This window comes from Mizuhopecten yessoensis, unplaced genomic scaffold, assembly GCF_002113885.1.
Source record: "Mizuhopecten yessoensis strain PY_sf001 unplaced genomic scaffold, ASM211388v2 scaffold2073, whole genome shotgun sequence".
NCBI lineage: Eukaryota > Metazoa > Mollusca > Bivalvia > Pectinida > Pectinidae > Mizuhopecten > Mizuhopecten yessoensis.
In genome coordinates this window covers 249,711-272,621 of record NW_018404364.1, presented here as the reverse complement: position 1 = coordinate 272,621, position 22,911 = coordinate 249,711, and the positions used below count along the sequence as shown (strand labels likewise).

General features: G+C 35.4%; 1 protein-coding gene across 6 annotated transcripts in view; it reads right to left on the bottom strand.

Moving 5' to 3' along the window:
* Positions 1-22,911, bottom strand: part of LOC110445076 — a 58,794-nt gene that overhangs the window by 5,989 nt on the left and 29,894 nt on the right. For 2 of the 6 annotated variants that reach the window (XM_021489496.1, XM_021489473.1), the window contains exon 2: positions 14,614-14,667. The exons of 1 other annotated variant lie outside the window; for it this stretch is intronic. In XM_021489496.1, coding sequence (XP_021345171.1) covers positions 14,614-14,667 — 54 coding nt within the window. Of the gene's footprint in view, positions 1-4,282; positions 4,493-6,285; positions 6,452-8,131; positions 11,077-14,613; positions 14,668-18,554; positions 19,437-22,911 lie in introns of those variants that run through there. 3 more of the 6 variants (XM_021489467.1, XM_021489504.1, XM_021489480.1) reach the window with 3 other exon arrangements.

Sequence of the window (22,911 nt, the reverse complement as noted above, 5' to 3'; positions counted from 1 at the left end):
ATAAACTCAGGCTGCTATACAGTGTTATAATACCATCATACACGCAGGCTGGTATAAAGTGTAATAACACTACCATATACACAGGCTGTTACACAGTGTAATAACAGAATTATATACTCAGACTTATATACAGTGTAATACCACAATCATATACTCAGACTGTTATACAGTGTAATAACACCATTATATATTCAGACTGTTATACAGTGTAATGTCACTATCATATACTCAGACTGTTATGCAGTGTAATGACACTATCATATACTCAGCCTTATATACAGTGTAATAACACCATCATATTCTCAGACTGTTATACAGTGTAATTACACCATCATATACTCAGACTGTTAACAGTGTAATACCACCATCCTATACTCAGACTGTTATACAGTGCAATAACACCATTATATACTCAGACTGTTATACAGTGCAATAACACCATTATATACTCAGACTATTATACAGTGTAATTACACCATCATATACTCAGACTGTTAACAGTGTAATAACACCATCATATACTCAGACTTATATACAGTGTAATAACACCATCATATACTCAGACTTATATACAGTGTTATAACACCATCATATACTCAGACTGTTATACAGTGTAATAACACCATCATATACTCAGACTGTTGTACAGTGTAATAACACTATCATATACTCAGACTGTTATACAGTGTTATGACACCATTATATACTCAGGCTGTTATTCAGTGTAATGACACCATTATATATACTCAGGCTGTAATACAGTGTAATGACACCATCATATACTCAGACTGTTATACAGTGTAATGACACCATCATATACTCAGACTGTTATACAGTGTAATAACATCATTATATACTCAGACTGTTATACAGTGTAATAACACTATCATATACTCAGACTGTTATACAGCGTTATGACACCATTATATACTCAGGCTGTTATACAGTGTAATAACACTATCATATACTCAGACTGTTATACAGTGTTATGACACCATTATATACTCAGGCTGTTATACAGTGTAATGACACCATTATATATACTCAGGCTGTAATACAGTGTAATGACACCATTATATACTCAGACTGTTATACAGTGTAATAACACCATTATATACTCAGGCTGTTATACAGTGTAATGACTCCATTATATATACTCAGGCTGTAATACAGTGTAAGGACACCATTATATACTCAGACTGTTATACAGTGTAATGATACCATTATATACTCAGACTGTTATACAGTGTAATGATACCATTATATACTCAGACTGTTATACAGTGTAATGATACCATTATATACTCAGACTGTTATACAGTGTAATAACACCATCATATAATCAGACTGTTATACAGTGTAATGACACCATTATATACTCAGGCTGTTATACAGGGTAATGACACCATTATATACTCAGACTGTTATACAGTGTAATGATACCATTATATACTCAGACTGTTATACAGTGTAATGATACCATCATATACTCAGGCTGCGTTACAGTGTTATGTCACCAACACTTACTCAGATTTATATATTTGTGTAGCATAATAATACCATTTCATACTCCGGCCTCTATTCACTGTAACGACAACATAACTCGTACCGTCGGACTTTAATAGTATAAAGTAATATGCGTACTCAGAGTGCTATGCAGTGTGATGGTTGACGAGGACGAAGCTATATTTTTATTCACAAAGGAATTATAATATTGTGCAGAACGATAGCAATAGTTTGCCTTTATTAGGCCATGCAATAAACAAAATTATATTCAACCTAATATACGCGGTTAAGTCTATAAAAGTGGTTAAGGCGGCTGACCATCTAGACCACTAGCACTCAACTACTTGGTCCCGTTTCGAGGCCTCCATGGGGCAGACTTCAGGTATTGGGCACAGGTCGGTGTATTTCTTATCTAGTGCTCCGACTTTCAACCACCACCAAAACCTGGCACGTTCTTAAATGATCGTAGCTGTAAATAGGACGTAACACACAAACAAACCAAACCAAACAACTAGGTTAGTGCTGAGCTCTGTAATGAGCACTATCAAAATGTCGGGGGTTACATTCACTTACGATATATACACCCTGAACCTACACCGAGGCACCACATGAATATACTATTGATATCGATCCCCTTATACCACAAGGAATAATGATGCTTTCAATTAGGTCATGATGACGATCCAAAGACAGGCCATAGTCTGCAACACCCTGAGTCTCTTGACACCCTGTGTTGTAGTTGACATTTATCAAAGAAATCACGATATTCAGACCAAGCTCTTAAATATCAAACATATTTCGAAATGAAACACTGCAGTTTGGGGGAGGCAGAAAGCGAATGAGGATGTGGTCAACTGTATCCCCTTACAGTGGTGGAAGTGGAACTGTTGATACCCTCGTCACTGATACCCTCGCTCTGCATCCTCGATATTTAATGGTTACGCTCACTATGTCCTAGTTAAACTGAGGGCTCAGTGTGCAATACCTTGTGGATGAGACGAGAAGACTAGTTTGGTCCTTTGACGTACATCAAAAGAATCTTGCGGTCGCGTAAAGGTAAAAATGACAGGTTTTGAAGTCGGGCGTCGCTCCATTGTAATCTTCAAAAGACAAGTATCAGACTAGTGATTGGTAAGTTTTGTTTACCTGACACCAATCAAATAGCTGGTGCCTTTTTTTTTTGCTGTTGTCTTTTTATATTCCAGAGGTGCAGAGAGCGAAAGTGAGCGTAACCCTTGGATATCGAGAATGCTGTTATAGTTCAAACTAAAAATAAATCATGGCATTGCAGTAACTGAACCAAAACACAGTCTTAGTTGTCACACCTTGACACAATTAGGGTCACGACCGTATCACTTTGACCCAAACAGAAATGGTGTCAATACAGTAAACGAAGACATAAATTACGTCTTTTATGTAACACTCTTTGATCTGGCCATAGCAAAAGTGTTTCACTGCAACAATCGGACTAAGACATAAATGACGTCACTTATGTCTCAGTCCGACATTTTGACCAGGGAAGAAGTGACGTCACTGCTAAAATACATGTTCTTGGGCACATATGAAGTCATTGTTGTAATTTGAAAACTCAAGGGATTGTTGTTATTGTGAGAACAAACGTAAATAAGTATAAACTGCAATACGCATGCAATTGTCAAGGACCACTTCATGATCCACTGCGCATGCTCACTGGGTGAATATGTTACCTCGACAGTGAGGCTTCCGTTTCGATGGTAGATTCACTATCAACAGTTGTACGACCAAAGGTTTTATGATCTTTAAGTCGTTGTATGACCTTTAACAGGGTAAGGCATTCGCCCTGTGTTGGAAGTCTCCTGTCCCGGGCCGGAATCGGAGAGAGTCTTACGTTTTTCGAAACCAAACATTAAAATAAACATATGTATACATTGGTGTAGCCAAAAATCTCTAGCATTTTTTGTGTCTTTATTATGTATACAACTATTCACAAACAAATAATATAAATAGTATACATATATTTGTGATATATTATATGTCTATGTTCAATATTCCTTCAACCAGATGAATTGTGAATGTTAGATTCATACTAGCTATATTACAATTATGTCAAACTTCAAATAAATTCAATACATTTATATTTTTGAATAACCTTTCTTGAAATAAGTGATGTGATAAGCCAAGATACAATGCTGCATGTAATGAGACAACTCTCAGGTTAATGGAGAGTTACCCCCCTTGTATGCAACGTTATATCTACGGCTCGTGTTTTAATATTTACCGCCTTATCAGTGACTTTCACTGATAACCATACGAATGTATAGAAAGAAGCGAATAAGACAAGAACCATTATAATGCATTACATAGTGGACAGTGCTGAAACATGTTTCTCGATTGTCACAATTTCATTGCAAACACGTCATTTGAAAAGACCGAAGAAATCATCAAGAAACAAACGACAATAAGTTGATATATGAACTCGAAAATGTATTTGTATTGAGTACCATTCGTAAACCGTCGGCATTTTCCGTACATGATTCTCGGAAAGTGCTGACTATTCTCGATTGATTGAGTACTACAAGCTGTGTTATTACAGATGTAGAGAGAAAAAACACCAGACATATAATGCTAATAGGAAAAAGTCTAAGATATAATGCTAATAGGAAAACATCTAAGATATAATGCTAATAGGAAAACGTCTAAGATATAATGCTAATAGGAAAACGTCTAAGATATAATGCTAATGAACACTGCTAGGTGTTTTAGTTGTCGTAGAAATAGATCCAGTAATTTGCCTTACCTGTCTGTTTCTATATCGTCACTTTCTGATTTATCGCCCTCGTGAGCGGTAATTTCTTCTCTCAATTTTCCCTCAGATATCCCGCCCTTACTATCCCTAAAGACTTCCCTGAACTGTCGTTCTGATTTCATACGCCTTACAACCTCTTGAAAAGATATGCATTGCTCCTCACTGGGAAGATGTCGCCTGATGGGTTTCTCGGAGGAAATTCTTCAAAATGTCAAAGGAAAGCAGTACCACTTAATGATCAAATCCAATAACACTATTTCAACAACAACAACAAAAACTGCTGCAACATGAGAGTCAGTAAATGGTGTATGATAGACTCCACATTGCACTGTGAACAGTGAACAGCACTCCACTCAAAGGATCATGTTCTATTACCATCAATACACGTATCAATACATTTGCACCGGTAGTCGAGCGGTAGTCAAAGAAACACAGAATGGACGTTATCTATAAAGAGTCAGTGGACTGGATATAACACATCGACATGATTATATATTTAGTCCTTTCATCAATTATTGTAAGGTAAAAGGGAAAGTTTGGAATCCTTTATCAGAAGTAGAAATAAGCCTTTCAAACGAAACCAGCATCGATTCCGGAACATTGATCGACAAAAAAGCGTAGTGGTACCAAATCCCATTACATTGACAACTAGATACACTATATTTTTCGCTTGATAAAATCGTTAAGAGTTTGAATTAAATACAAAATTGTACATTTAAATGCATCTGTGCTCAAAATTTGATAACATATGCTCTAATAAATGTACGATTCCATTTCTAATGTATATTCTTAAGTATTATTTTCATTTGTATGATACACTCTTCAACATCTAAATCGTATATGTACCTGATTTGACGATTTATTTTAAAATGTGTGAAATTGTTTTTATCAGCTTTGAAACAATGTACCCCAACATAAACATCCCTGCTTCAGTACCAATTTCGGATGTTGAACTATTGAATCAAATTATTGTATTTATTTACTACAAGTACTAAGCTCAGACCGATTAAGCTAGTCCGTCTTTGTGTATTGCAGAGTTATCCTCTCTTGGGAGCAGGTATTGATTGTTACGTCATTGGTTTGTATGAGAAAATTACGTCGTTTTCTCAAAAATTGATGACGTTACCCTCACAAACAAGTGACGTAAATCAATATCTGCTCCCAAGAGAAGGCATCTCTGCAATACGCAAAGACGGAATAGTGCAATTATCACTATAAGAGGCAGTAATGCCGCTCGAAGATGACCTTAACTGACACACACAAGTTAAACCAACAAACACGTGAAATATAATGATCAAACATAGATCAGATGTAAATATTAAAGTGATCATTTCATACGAGTGCTAAAGAAATATCAAAGAAGAAAAATTGACAGGTGCGTGCAGACACTTATTCATACCGAGATTAGGAAAACTCAACGGAGGATTACAAAAAAGCATGGGAGGGTAACGACAGCTTAAATTGTGTTTAAAGCAGAATCTTCTGGGTTTTCGGTCAATATAGCACACACTACAAATATCTGAAGCTTTTAACACGCACACTATAATCCCATATAGAAGTCTTTACGAAAGGTCAACTCAGACTGATGCGACACCAAAACAAAACGAAAGACAACCTTCCTTTACTTTCATAACATAAACACATGGCTAACAATAAATATTGAAACATACAGTTGGCCATAATCTTCTCCAAGACAGTATACAATATACCCAATACCCGATCACGTTTGTAGTAATTGAATATCAAAGCATTACGACTCACTGTGTTGAACTTTTATCTTTATTTCTCTGTAAACTGAGTTTATTTAGAATCGGACTTGTTCATCCCATTTTCATTCGAGTAAGGAATCACAAGTTAAGATCATTAACACATTGCAAACATTTCTATCCTTCCTTAAAAGAACAAGTTGATAGTAATTTGTGTATTTTAGAACTAAACTGTGCGATATATTGACTGTTTTAGTTATAAATTGGAGTGACTAGGCGAAGTCTTACCTGGGGAGAGTAGGACCTATATCTTTACTTATCATTTCACTCTGGCACAGTCTCTCCCTCTTCATGCGCTGGATCGCCTGACGAAACGACAGACCCTCCTCCCGATCTGGTAGCTCCATCCTTTTATGTTTAGCTACGGATGTTGACATTACAACTGTGATGTCATCTACTGATTGAAATTCATCAGTAAGTGTGAGTTCAACAAATCGGTTAAGAATATCAAGAATTCGAAATTGTGATATTATGGCTAGTTAATGCACGGAATAATGCTAAATCGAAAATGTTCGGGTTTTTTTTCTATTTTTGTTTTTCAATTTATGAATCGAGTTATGTAAATTATGCATCTGATGTATAATTATATTGCTAGTTATTATTTTATCATTTGTTGAAAAATCTAAGAAGAACAATCTGTCAGATAAACCTGTTTTGCAACAGTAAAAGATGAAAGTCGGTTTTCGACAAATCTGGTTTACACAAGTATCTATTGACCTTACTGACATTTTTCTTTTCATATTATTTAAAAGTTACTACTCAATCAAACTTATTTAAGGTGTATTCACTTATTTTCCGCGAGCAATTAAACTGACGTTAAAGGATTTGACTGAATCAAACTATGTTTGCTAATACTTATTTACTTTACTATTAGAACTTCTATAGTTCTATCTTTAACAATAAAGTATTTACAATATTGAAAACAATTACGCTTTAGAAAATCAATTCAAATCATCTTAAACTAAAATAAGACAACCTAGTGTTGAGTTACAGAAAACTCCAAATTCGAGGTCTACCTACAATAAGTTATAAATAGGCATGCAAGCACACACTAAAGTCTGAGTCTGGATTTTCATGCAGCGTCAAGAACATCGATCAAATGCTTTCGTTCAGAGCCAGGAAAAACATACATCTATGTATCATACCAGGAGAGTCGTCCACTAATCTGATTGGTAGCTACAATTTAGGAGAGGACATGTCCGCATTTAAAAGTTTAGAGGTCACTGAGTGGTTGAAAAACAAGGAAATAGTTTTAATATCCAGAATCTTAACTATTCTACATAATGTAAGGCCCCAGGTGCAATGCCTATACATCCATTTCAGCTGATGTACAGTAAGATATTTACAGTGTAAAGTGATCAGGTTTGGTATGGCATTTTAATATTTACTTCAATGTTTACTCACAGCGCAGCTGACTAAAATACAAACGTTAGCTACTTTATCGATGTATACATGTATATCAATATATTTTTAACGTCATTTTTTTCATCTGCGGAACTTAATCCGTTGTTATGGAGGAAATCATGATATTGAGTTTTGACCAATCACGGAAGCCTATAGTAAATCAACACTGGTATGATACACATGTACACTACATGCAAGTTATAATTAGATTTATCATTAAATTTATCATTAAATTTATCATGCATGCGTTAACTGCGTAAGTGTGTTGAAATTGTCATTGTGAACATTATAACTGACCCTTGTTGACCTTTGACCTATGTTCCGACCTCTACAATATAACGTCCTTAAACCTTACCGTGATAGTTCGAACTCATTTTATTTCCCTGACTTTTTCTTTTTGATTTTGAATATCATTTTTTTTACATGTTAAACTATCTATTTAACTATATTGATTTTTTAATGGTAAAGCGTGTTTTTTTGTTTTTTTTTAATTCACAAAATGTGTATAAATCGTCGTTTACGCAAGTTGGTTAAAGGTAGCTTCCAAATGACGAAGCAGTTACATGTATAATAATGGTGTATATAGATGTACGCAGATTTTTATTTTGATTGGAGATTTCTTTTTGATACGGTTTTATCTTTAAGTTAAATACATTTAATTTCAATTTACCTGTAGTGGAGTTCCGAATGTCCAAGTTCGTGCTACCAAAGTGCTTTTGAATATTATTGAAATTGCACAAGCTGTCGTTTTTAGGCAACATAAACTTCACGATTCAAAACCGTATGTAAGATGCACAACAATATGTTCCCAAGTAAACTGCGGTAAATACAACTGGACTGTGCTTCACAACTGCAGGCTATGAAGGTCTCCGGAAAAAGGAACAAAATACCACGTTCCATTTAGACCATGTTTGTCAATATAATTCACATTTTAAGCGCACGAGATGTATGGTCTCAAGGCACACTGCTCGATGCACTTAAACTTTCCTGTTAGATTGTTAGAACTTGAAATCCCCGAAAATTTAGAAAACCATATATAAAACAATGTTCCAGTTATAATTGTTTCAAATGCTTACACAAAAAGAGACACGAATTTGACTCTTGTGTATAGAACATCGAGCCTTTCCACTTAAATGGCTCTCCATCCGTCATTGATATCGGAGCATGTGCAAATGGCGTACATGTTTGTCGAAATACATAGTTATTATAAATGATGACAATTCGATTCGCGATATCTGAAGTATTGCCTTTGAAATGTTGGGGATTTGGACGAATACGCGTTCAATTAAAACTATTACAAATCAGCTATTTGGTACGTCGACATCTGCAGCATCAATGAAGAACACCCCTCACCATCTTAAATGGTTCCCGCAGAATGTGCAGTTCCGTTACAAAAACATGTTTTAGAATAATAAACATATTGACTGTTTCGCCTCTTGTTCCATGCGCAACAGATCACAAACATATAGCCGACTAGTTGTCCCTTTCCAGTAACCCAAGGCACACAGTAATCACACAAACAAACACCAAACACTGTTGTTGAAAACGTTTCAATGTATGTTTGTCATAAGTTCCATGCTATAGTCCCCTGTATTGAAGTACTGTTCCAATTGAAAAGTCCTTATTGACCAGTGTATATTCAATTACGTATTCGCACGCCGTTTCAAACTTTCATTTACACCAACAGCAATCAGGTATATATCTTAGGCTGTATTTCAGCCTTACCTATAGTTGACAGTAATTGGTTTTAGCGATTGTGTGTCATTCCAATCCCACGCCCGTAACGTTATTGACAACGCATTAGTTCTTCATTAAATAATTCACTCGGTAATCACGTTGAGATGATTCTCAGTAAGATCGTGTGTACAATGTCAGGGTGATCACGGGAAGGTATAGTCAACTTTGTCAACACCACAGATAAAACTGCCAGAATGTCTTCCTCAGTCGAGATGACACGAGTTTTGTTTTTCTTTGTATGTGTTTAACTGTAGATGGTATATTGTATTTAACGGAGACAATTTGAGCGGATATCGACCGACATTTCTGGATATTTCTCACGGGAGAAAATTTTCACACATGGTAAACACAATGTACCTTTTATGTACAGATAATCGACGTACACAGCTTTAATGCTATATACAGTATTGTTAATTCCCCTCCAGGTCAAATCCAGTACAGCTTCCTTTATGCTAGTTTGAAATGAAATCCAGCGTAGTAGATCTTCTCCGTCATGCATGTATACAAATATCATGCAATCTTAAAATGCTACCACTTTAAATCGCACATAACACACTCTTTAAACTGAACTATTTGAATTGAACTCGTATCGTCTATTTTACAATATAATAAACGGATATCGAAACTAACGGGATCAGGTTTGATTCAAATCAAGTGTTAACATCCTTTTAACACAAACATGGTCAGAACCACCTCTTGACTTTCTGGACAAGATCGTAATTTGATTGGTTTTTGTTCTTAATTTTTCTTATTACTTCAATGTCTCATAAATGCACATATACTGCACATGTCCTTTTGTTCTTGACTAACAAATACTGTCAATGATTGCGAACATATATCGTCCTAAGCGGCGAACACATACCGTCCTAATCGGCGAACACATACTGTTCTAAACTGTGAACAAATACCGTCCTAAGCGACGAACACATACCGTCCTAGGCTGTGAACACATATCGTCCTAAGCTGTGAACACATATCGTCCTAAGCGGCGAACACATACCGTCCTAATCGGCAAACACATACTGTTCTAAGCTGTGAACATATACCGTCCTAAGCGACGAACACATACCGTCCCAAGCTGTGAACATATACCGTCCTAAGCGGCGAACACATACCGTCCTAGGCTGCGAACACATATTGTCCTAAGCTGCGAAGACTGACAGAAATTCTTTTCGAAAATAATTTAATTTCCACCATAAGAATCAATGTAGATTAACTTGATTCACATCACATGATTTGATGAAGCATACATCACAAATCGATGGGAAATCTGATCGAATTTTTGTTATCGATCAGGAGACAAGCGTCGATATAACCTCAATGAAAGGTAAATTAATAGCTGCTAATCGTTCTCCGATATCTACCATCAGATCAGGGTCACGTCATTGTTTGTAACATATAAACCGTTAATGTTCGGTGTGTTAAGAGTTATTGTGATACAGTCACTGAAGACCTTTTACGATATCATCTATAGATCACAAGGAAAGTGAAAATATTTGACACCACAAAACGAGTTCAATATATGATTCCATAGTACTGATCGAACTTATTGGAAGCAGTTCATAACAAAATCTCACCACAAATCGCGAACGATTGGATCAAAATATTATAAATATGATCCCACTATCGCGTATCCAAACATTGTCGACTGGTATCAGAATTCACAGATCAATTCACACGGGCTTTTTGGACAACCTATTCCGGATTTGCCAGTCCGGGCACCTGTTAGAGTTAAGATGTTACCTGATTCCTATAATCACCCGTGAATCTGACCTTTCGGAAAAAGCTGAGTTATAAATCTTCGTAGATCAGAATCAGTCTTTAAGATCCCTTCAAGATTTAAAATGTCCTTGATGTTTATCGCCAGAGCGCTGTTTGTATGTTCAGGGGTTTTAACTTGCCCCCCTTTAGACGACTGTATATACAAGAATTGAAAATCACCCTAATCATATGCGTCAATATTGTGAAGGCTAGGAATTTGTCACGCGAGAAATTTATGATAATAATATAAGAAACCTTGCAATAACCACAATGGTAAAACATACTACTGACTCGTTGTGATAAATCCAAATATATTTTTTCTATACAGGTATGTTATTGAAATGTAAATGTGAAATCGAATTTTAATCTCTGCTCTACGTCCTGTATGTGTCTATACACATATCAAAGCTACATGTATGGCAGGTGTACGCATTACATTAAAAGGAACACAATTTTAGAAATAATTAAATGCAGAACAAGCATTTATCACGGTATTCCATTTTATAAATTACATATTTTTTTTTAACAAATAACAATCCTATGATATCCAAATTATCTTTGACTGAACCAACGTTTTCTAAACAACTTTCATTTTAACTAAATGTGCAACGTCTTATGTCAAATCCATTTAAAAATAATCTGAAGAATGAGGTAGCTCTTTCATTTAGTTTTAAACCTATTACACTGTCTTGCCTGACTGGTGTGTATTTATATTTGACATAATTTAATCAATTTAACTTGTGCATTATTTCTAACCCTTGTTAAATGTTGGCAGCGTTCTGTCCAATAAACCATTACACCAAATAAAACCGATATATCTACTCAAGTGTTTCTTAATTATAAACCTGGCGATACTTAACCTCTCTAATCGTTTGGGTTGTTTATACTTTATGTCTTACATTTGTATGTATAACCGGCTTGATCATTTAAGGGCAAGCCAGGTTTTAGGGTGGATGAAAACCGGAGTACTCAGAGGAAACCACCGACCTGCGGAAAATAGCTGGCAACTGCCCCACGAAGGCCTCGACTCCGTGACCCAGTGGTGGAGGGTCTGTGATCGCAGACGGTCAACCGTTTTAACCTTTCAATCGTCATTGACATTGCAATTTTTTACCCCTTTTGATTTTTTTTTATATGTATTCATTCCTTCATTTGTTCATTCATCTATCCATTCATTCATAATTTAACACGTAATTCACAAAATGGATCTCATTGATCGGACATTTACTATCTACAACATTTTCTACTTGTGTTTAATGGGTGAATATGCAGTGTTCATAGTTACTATAATGTTTAACATTTGTATACTAGAGGTACATGATGTTGTATACAAATATTAAACACGTTATTAATCTAACAACAACTTATTAAGTGCGTGTACCTTTCAGCTGATTGCTTCTTGGATTTTCCGATCATGTGTTATAATAGTTTTAAGGTAGTGTCTATCGTTGATGACAACGTAAACTACATTTATGTCACAAACAGACAGATAAAACAAACACGTCCCCGATGTATGTGATCTGTATTAAACTAGTTTTAACAGGTATCATATATTTGCCATCACACATGTGTCAGCTTAAAATGAAGTAAGTAAGCCATTTTGTCAACAATTTGACCAGAAAAAAAACCGAAAAACGTCATTATGTATTCTATTTTGTTTACAACATATACAAAGATAGCTGTGATACTTTGATTTTACATGAAGTAACAGTTTCAATAAATAATAAAAAAAAAATAGAAAAATAATATCCAAACTGTTCTTCGTTCCATATTGGACAGCGTGTCTTCTGTTCAAGACAGGTCAACAAGTGAAATAGAAATAACAATAAAACGTTAGATACTATCTACAGTGTAGCACACTCCATTCAGAGTCATTATGCTAGATTTAATCAATTACAGCATCTAATGTAAATAATTGACGCGAAAGTACTGTTATAATTGTTACTAGGCTGATATCCTGGTAACTATCGCACTAACACATCAGAAAGAGCCTAGACCGGAAGTCGTCCATCATGTAATTTCCGGTTGTCGTTGTTTATTAGTATTCGGTGTCGGTCACAGATGTTTGGTAAAATGAAGGTGTAAAAGTCTACACGTACGATCGGAAAGGTCGCAGGATAGCATCTGTCGAAATACATGGCAGGCTGTGACCACGTGAGACTTTCTGCCGGAACTATCTAAATGTTCATGTGCATTTAGTAATTAACCTTACGAAGTCAAAACGAGGTTTATAATCTTCATTTACGGGAAAAACTGCCGCTCTGCTGATGTATGGACACCAACAGGAGGGATGAACGCCATTGAACGATAACAATAGGAAAAAAACCTGACACCGATGGCTGTTGTACAGCAATATCGGACGGACGAATGGACAACCACGTGATGTTGTATGGCAATGTCGGACGGACGAACAGATACACTACGATATGTTGTATAGCATCGTCAGACGGACGGACAACAACGGGAAGTTATTTGACAGTGTCGGACGGACGGATGTGATGTTGTATGGCAATGTCGGACAGACAGACAGACAGACATGTTGTGTTGTATGACAATGTAAGACGGGCGGAATATCGCGTGATTTTTCTTATACTATAACATATAACCGTCAATTACTTAAGAAATCACTTACTTTTTTTTTTTTTTTTTTTTTTTTTTTTTTTTTTAAATTGCTAACATTACTGTTTTGAAAATGANGAACTTAAAGAACGTCGTCACGAACTTTGACCCAATGGCGTCTACATATATACAAGTACAATACAATTCAGTGACAATACCTCCTCGAGCGTTAGGTATGGATAAGCTTCAAATACACCGAAAGCTTAAAATAGAAAGAAATAACACGTGTTAAATGCTCACAGTCAGAACAATACACAATCGCATTCAAAATCAAACTCATAAAGCATACACATAAGTGTTAACTTCAAAAAAATATTCCACTTTATCTTTCTATCAAAATATTTCAAAATTGCTGAAAACTTCATGATATAACGGTGTTATACAATAACTAATTTGCTTTTCATCTTTTATTTGTCAAAACAAAAAACTTATTCCGTTTGAAGTTCTAGCAAAAACATACTTTTCTTTGTACAATGTAGTTCTTATAATCAAACGTGTCTGTTACTATTCCGTTTGAAGTTATAACCACCAAATTCATTTCTTTTAAAGTTCTAACTAACAAACGAACGTTTTTTTATTAAGGATTTTTAACAATCAAATTTCTTTTGCTAAAAAACAGTAAACAAGTGTACTTCAGTTTCAGTTAAAACCTCACCCATAAACGACAAGGGTAAATACTTTAAGTTATTTCACACAATTGTATAAAGCGTAATGATCAAATCGCAGACACACACTTCAAATCATGTCAATACAAATACAAACTATATATCAACCGTAACGTCATTAGTTGTATTATCGCAATTAACATGTTCAAAATATCACTCCCTCCTAAAAATCTCACTGAGAAGAAAATTGTGCCAAGGATATGTGTCAAATCTCTGACTCAGACACAAACACGCTTTCTCGGATTACTTAAATAATTTGCCTGAGATGCCGTCATAACCTTGACACAGGGATTAGTGAGTGGAAAAGCGATATATATAACATGCCGGGTGAGTATTTCCTATCACCACTTTTATCACACTGTCACTATACCGTAAGAGTGTCTGTTTGTCCTTTGACCCCAGGGACACTGGCAGCCAGTTCACCCTTTGAAGGTAAAAAAAGTTCACATGATATACACAAGGAAACAATTACATCTTAAAACGTTCAACGATCAGCAGCTAAAAGGCGTTAAAATAGAGAAACCGTGAAAACGTAAGATAAAATAAATCAGTGAAAATAAATAGGGCAATAAAATACCATTAGAACGTACAAAGATCAACAGCGCTGAAGTAATAGCATAAACAAATAAGATATACACGGGTAAAGTACACGGCTAAATACATCTCACTCGAGCTAATTATTTATGTTTAAATTAGAGAACAAACATGTATTTATAGTATCCTTCCTCGGAACAAACATACTGTATACAGGGAATTTTCCGCCTCCAGCTAAAGTTTCGCCAGTTTCGCCTTTTTCGCCCTCAGCAATGAGGAGAATTTATCATGATAAGGAATATTAGTACACAACCAACTTCACATAATGATTACATGTGAAGGGCGAAAAGTACACTGGGCGATAATGGATTTCAAAAGTTAAGAACGAATATATGCCTGAGCGAAATTTTGTTTTAATATATATTTACATGTCATATATGTGCGAGTAAGAGCAAACCGTTTAGAGGAAAGAAATAAGAAATATAATCAGAAATATGATAAGAAATATGATAATCACTAACACAATAGTGCTAATAGCAGATAACCTTTTCTCCTTGAAAAACACGATTTTGTTTCAAAGAGCCGTTTTGTCGTGATTTTGTACACTGATTGTGACTTGACGAAAATAAATATGTTGCAACGGAACGATGATGTTGTGAGGGGATTATTCATGCTACAAGGTATTTAAGCAGAGATTGAAATCATGTGTTTGCATAAAGGACATTTCTTGTGTATGCATACACGTTATGAAGGTAAAACCCCGCACACTTCGATGATGGAAACCGTATGCATCTTATTCTTTAAAGACTAAATGCAACCAGACTGTGGCAATCAACGCATACACTTGCTGTTGTATTCATCAGTGAAGAGAACATTGATCCCAACGTATTATAGAAAAACGTCACGACAATATGTCCTCGCCATCGCATACAACGTGCTTGGCGTTGTATAGCTATGGATATTTAATTCAAAATACTTCACAATTTACATGTTTCAAGTTGCGTCTCTTTTTCGCATATAATATAGTTGAAGAGCATACACAACTATTGCATTCGTAGCAACTCGTAGACACATCGAAGAATAAAGAACCCTAGTACACCACAAAACCATTATCTACCACACCAGTCATGCTCCTCTAGAAACACAAAATAGCGAAAGTTATTTAATCTGTAGCATGGTCACTTTATCATCTTTATCAAAAATGTAACCAGTAATGTTTCACAGTTAAAAACATCCCGAAATGTCCTTATAAACCTTGATTGCCTGGCTTATCAGTAACGCTTTATATATAGAACTTCCTCGTCATGACAGTTTCCAGGCAACACAATCGAAAGTGACTGTTTTTCACAACACAAATCATATAGTGTTCCGGTAGCTAATACTCAAAAAATGTATATATATATATATATATATATATATATATATATTTTTTTACATCTTCATCTACATTAAACANAGTAAGCATACCCCACATGTGTTTTTGTTTACACTACTGTTGGTTGTCTAGCCCTCGGTAGAGACTTGGGTTAGACAACAAACACCGTCACCCCTCGGGTTAGAGATTTCTCTGTCACACCCTAAGGGAAGGGGATGACTCGAGTATTTTCCTACACCTCATTGGTTGGATCATCACCAGGTAGAGGTCGGCGAACCGTGACATTGACTCGGTGTTACTAATTTTAAAGATAGTAAGTTATTGACTACTTTGTGACGTCGCTTCAATTAAAAGTATCAATGCTTTCTGCCAAATTAATTATATTTCATAGTACAATTTCCATACAATCTATCCTGTTTAATGGTTTAAACCTTATAAAGAATCTCATATAACCATTAGGGACCTTTATTTCGGTGTATATGACGTCTTAAGGACATGAGAACGTGGTATTGACCTAGACTTCTTCTGGTTAATATTACTTTCTCTATGTTATCTGAGACTTTGAAATTGAAATCAAATGCATGTCTTGTACTTCTATGACATTCAATTACAATGTACATGTATTTATAAACGAAAAATATATGCACTCAGTAAACATGTACATATATGATAGTCTTTTGGTTATTGAAAGAAAAGGTATATACGCATTTTGTATAGATTGCAATCTGCAGGATTGTCTCGTAAGAACGCTATCTATTAAGTATCATTGTCATTGCCAACAGTTTACTGTTGCTATTTATCGGATGACGACATAGGATATCATTTCTTATTAAAGACACAAAACTATTTATCGACGATTTTTTTCCAATTATTTAGATTGACATTCTATTAAATATATGCCTCATTTACATTCTTATCTGTATATTGGTATTCAAAATGTAAAATACTTATCTTTAAATGACATTTTACTCATATTATGTTTACTCTCCGAGGCCAAAGAACTAGTTGTAAGCTTTCTTCTTAAGATAAGATTGCTCAATTTCATTGTTATCTTCATATTTTAAATATGAGGTCGTAATTTTATTATCAAACAAAGGTAATTTCAGGTCACAGGATAGCTTGTTGCTTTCGGTGATTACAAACTGTATCTAGTTACATAAATATACACATTTACTACAAGCCTAGCAGATTGACTTTTTTAATAAATACATAACTCGAATCTGTGTTTTGTATCCTGTGTCTAAACCACACTGCACAGTCTGAATGCTGAGCACGTGGTTTTTCACAAGACAAAGCACATAATGACTTGATCCTTATCTGAATTACACAAGTGTTCCTTGTACAAGGAATTACGTTACTGCGTTTTACATCAAATATTATAACTGAACTACATTGTTTGTATTGAGCCGGAGCGTAGATATACGCGTTACTATAACTATGGTGCGTTGAATAACTTAGATATGACTAAATTTCAATTATATATCACTTCAAATTACATAAATGTATGTATATCTACAACATATGACAAAGACAGTACCTATTATAGGAGAAGTTCCTATTTCGGTCATTATCAACGATCTGACTAATAATATAAAAATAGAGACAAGACTGTCATCCTAAAGAAGAAACCATGGGAGTAATAAGAATTAAAAGCGCCTCACAAACTTATCAATAATTACAAACAGTTATATATAGTTAATACATTCTCACGTACAAAATTAACACATATCTTCCTGGATGTATGAGGTACTCACTACAATTAAGCAAGCAATGGAGTTATTGACAAAATCTGTTATGGATTTGACCATTTTACCTTACTAAAACTAAGTTGTTTTTAAGTCTCTCATACAAAAACCAACAACAACAAAAACAAAAACAAAGTATGTAGAAAAGGAAGGCCTAAGGCTAAGTAAAACGTAATTATTGCAATTGGTAGGTCAAGCATAGGTAATGTCTCGCTCCACTTAGCGACTGACATACATAACAACACAACGCAAATATCTATTTTGCCGCTAGCTCGGCGAAAGGACGTAGAAATATGTAGAAAAGGAATACCGAAGTAAAAAGGAAATATTGCAATTGGTAGGTCAAGCAAAGGTAAACTTCCTCGTTTTCCCCTTACCCGGAGAACAATAGAAAAAGCAAGGTTTGACATAATACCTATCTTAGCTCTTCTGATACGATCATACACTGAAATACACAGGGTCAATTATTTTCTGGTACCTCTCGAACTAGCATATGGTAGACCCTTTCAAGTAATGAAATATAGGAAATATCCCTTTAAGACTTATGAGATTAACCGTCAGTTAAACGGCGTAGGGAGATTTTATATTCATGTATTTGATAGTGAGAATATTCTTTGTTAAGATAGTTTATGATTCAAATTAAAGATTTACACCAACCTTAAAAGCAATTGTTTATCCCCCTCACCAAGAGATACAGGAAGTAGGTCCAGATCCATGTTTTGTCTCCTATCCATCGACATCAGTTTCAAATGTACTTATAACATCGATATTTTATCACTGAAAATACCAATATCACCACCAGTCAAACACGTTCGTTATATTTCGCTGTCAGTACATTAAATAGTATACGCCACCTGTAACAGACAATCGTGCTGCTGCTGCTGCAGGCGACAAGTATCCATTCCTAGTAAGCCACCGAATCTCCTCATCATACAAGTATATCCTAAATAATGTGAAAGACTGTATTCGGTGTAGATATGTTCTTTAAATGACAGGGACTAGTACGTTTCTTTTCTATTTATGAATGTATCGTCTGTGAGATAGTTTTTGTGCTCCGGTAACATGCGAATACACACGGCAGATAAAGTATCGTCTGATCACTGGTAGCTGCCTAATAATGATACACTTATATGAAGTCTCCGTATTACTGACAGCGTTTTAACGCTTTATAAACTACAGTTTAAGGTGTATAATTTCCATCAAAAGGTTTAAAGTTGTATGTCATGTTGATGTGACACCACTGAAGAGTCAAAGGTGAGGAATCACTTCAGCACACAGGTTTTTAATTTACATTCACCCCGTGTCCATGATGAATCGCTCCAGACAGATGGAAATTTACCATAGCGTGCCAGAGAAATAGCTTTCTACAAGAGTTCCCGATTGATTCTAATTCACCGCTACGACTATCTCGAAGACCCGTAGTGTTCATCTTATAGATCGTCACGTGTCGAAGATTTATTAAATTGTAATCTATTCCTATCGTTTTAAAACACGCCAATTTACGTCGTGACATTACAAAACACTTCTTACACACTTGAATAGTGTTACATTGCAAACATTTATATGATCCATGAGTGTCCTTTCACAAGAATCTGAAGGACGCTTATATCCTATAAACCAATCGTTGTTTGATCTACACTTTCTTTAATATTTCGAAATTAAACGATGTAACCGTTACTGTTCTAGAAGCTATAATTACTGTCGATTCCCCTCACAACACCACGTACTCGAAACTCGTAAACAATCACATTCTCAACCCATAAAGCCATGCCTATATTTAGTTTCGAACGTTTCCCCTCAAGTGTTAAAACGAAATTCTACTTGTGGAAACAAGCCCATGAACGTAATATGTTAACAACTGTTTCTGTAGTATTCTCATAGAAAGGAAATACTTTTCGAAACCATATATTACTCTATGAGGACGTACTCCGTTTTCCGAGCAGACGACACTCTAAATACATGCTGTTCTTTTCTTTATCTCTGAAATGTGTTAATCAGATTTTAAAGAAGGAAAGTTTCATCTCTCACTAATGTGATACTTTCAGTAAATAAACATAATAGTAACACCACGTGCGGTCCTAGGATTGGGACATTGATGTCGCGCTATTGATATTTCACGTTATATACTAGACTCGCCGAAGCAAGGTTCGATTACCAAACAACCGCGTCAAAGACATCAAACAAAACATAATTTTACCCAAAACCTGTACATGTTAATCGAATATACTGAAAGGTTAGGCTGTAATTTAGTCAGAGAAAGACCACACATTCCAGCTTAAAATTAGTTTTTCATAATCTCAATATTATGAAAATAAATATTTTGAAGGAGGTGTGTTACTCGATATTAAACTTTGTCGGTTTTGTACGTATTCGGTGGTTAGTTATTTGAGAACTATAATTACAATCTTACAAAACGTGAAGTCGTCCTTGATTTACTATGAAGTATTTTAATAAACTGAATGGGCATTAGGTATCTACCGGCTATACATATGCCACTTATTGTATAGTTAGCTTTACGAGAAAGCTTGCAATTTAAGAATTTCAAATACAAGTCTCTTTAAAAAAGTTAACTTGAAACTCGTAGATATGTGCAAGTTGGTCTAATTCATCTCTTCAATTTATAAGTTCGATGTATATGATTAAATGTATGTGCGACTAATTAAATTTAGTTTAACTACAGGACTGTAGCTTGACACTTCAATATATTAACACATTAAGTGAATCTCTCGTCGTGAAATCTAACACACCTAGCTGAACGGAATTGATGATGCATGTACATTTCCAAAGTCAATAAGTCATTTGATACCAGCTAAATAGTTTCACAGCTCGCATGTCCGTTTGAAGTGGGATCCATGCGCTATTATACTATAACAAGTGTCCTTTAGGTAGTCGTACATGCCAGTACATATTAATGCATACTACTTCGCATTATGTTGTGACCCAGTCCGTGACAGTCCGACATTACTTCATTTAGTGGTAGAACTGGCAACATTTCGGTTCTTTCAATTCCTTTTTTGTTTGTGTCGGGTTTGCTGACTTGCTGAGTTATCTCCTCAGTACCAGTGGTTCCTGCCAGCTTTCAGAAGCGAATGTTTGATGTTTGACGCTTTGGTATATTTGTTTTAGTATTTTTTAAGTCAAATCTATGATGAAATGATTTATAAAATGATCTTATAGATATAGAAATTGATATATCTCGGCTTACACTCGTTTATAATTAGTTTCCTGTTGTTACATGAACATGTACGTCAGTCACGGGTTTATGTTAGTTTAATGTTCGGATGGACAGTAACAACGGGCACAGGGTGATGCACTGATATGTTCAATGCAGTGACGTTTGCTTTCACAACTTAAGTGTATATTTAGACACGACGACCAGTTTATAAATAAAACCCGTCGTCTATATTGTCTATTGAAGTTGTTAGCGATTTTGTGATCTTTAGACTTCTATCATGATACACAAGTGTCCTCGTACTTAACACAATGCCAGCGATAAGACAAGTTTGTAAGATTGTTATCTGAACCTAACGTGTTGATACCGCTCATTTGTACAGGCGTATAAGGTCGATGATCGTCAAAGAAACAACCATTATTACGATCTTTTCGTAACTATTGATCCTGTTGTAAACCTATTTAATAATTTATTATAAATGTATTCGTAACAATTATGTGTGTAAGGAAACCGGTCCCTACCAAGTAAACGCTGTACATTTCCAATGTTAGGTCAGGGACATTCAAATGTTGGTGGGTTTAAATACACGTAACAATAAAGGCATTTTATCGAATTACTACGGGACAGTTCCGACGGTGTTCATATGACTCCAATGTACCAGATGAAAATATCAAAAAGACAGAAGGCATAACGTTGCAAATACATTGAAAGCTAGAAACTTTAGGAAATTACTGATGAAGTTCGACTGATGATAAGTTTGCAAAAATAGACTACATAAACCGTAGTTATGCATACAATAAGGATTTGACTTTGTGTGTAGTACAGGACTATTTGCACAACTAAAACATCCAATCAGCAAGTGTTTAATACGATTATAATGCTACCTAAAATGTGTTCCGGTTAATTATGGTGCATCTAAGTAATTGCTTAATATAAATGCACATGTATATTGCTATCTCATAATTACAAAATAGAAAAAAATATATATTTATACCTAAACCGTATGCCACCGCGAGACCAAACTATTTGGCCGGTTTACACAGGTGTCCGGTTTATACAGGGTCGGTAGGTCGTTTTTTGAAAATACAAAAATGTAGTGTTTTCCATACGATCCGAATACAAGTGTTTCAACATTAAAAACAGCGAAATGAATCAATTGCAACGTTTAATTATTTACAAAATATATAGTATACAATATACAATTGAAGACCCACCCGACATTGAAAAGCGCTTTTTTGTTTAGAACCGGAATATACAGGTTGGTTTTACATTACTATGCCAAATTTTGTGAAACAACGCCGTTTTTCGGAATGGACAGGGTCCGGTTTAAACAGAGTTTAACTACTATGATTATATAGGAAATATGCCGGAACCCCAAATCAAAGCCGGTTTAGACGGGGATCCGGATTAGACAGGGCCCGGTTTAGACAGGTTATATTGTATAATATTGCTACCGTTATATATCCGGTGTGTGATTATCTTACACTTGACAGGTGTATCCGCACTTTTACCGGTGTGAAATTTCCTTGTCTCACCCTAGGGTTGAGACGGGGGGATTCCCCTATTCATAACAATGGTATGACGTCACTTCAACAATACAATGACGTCACGTCAACAATCCATCAACGTCACGTCAACCCTTAATTTAGCATGTAACATTATCATTACATTGTGTCTATGATACACATTGGGAGAACAGGGTAAGAGAAAAAGAATCATTCACCCCTTTGTGGGTAAGATAGAGGAATCTCAACCCTCGGGGAAAGATTCTTAAGTTGCCAAACATAAGAATCTTCCCCCTCGGGTTGAGATCCCCCTATCTCACTCCCAAGGGGGTGAAAG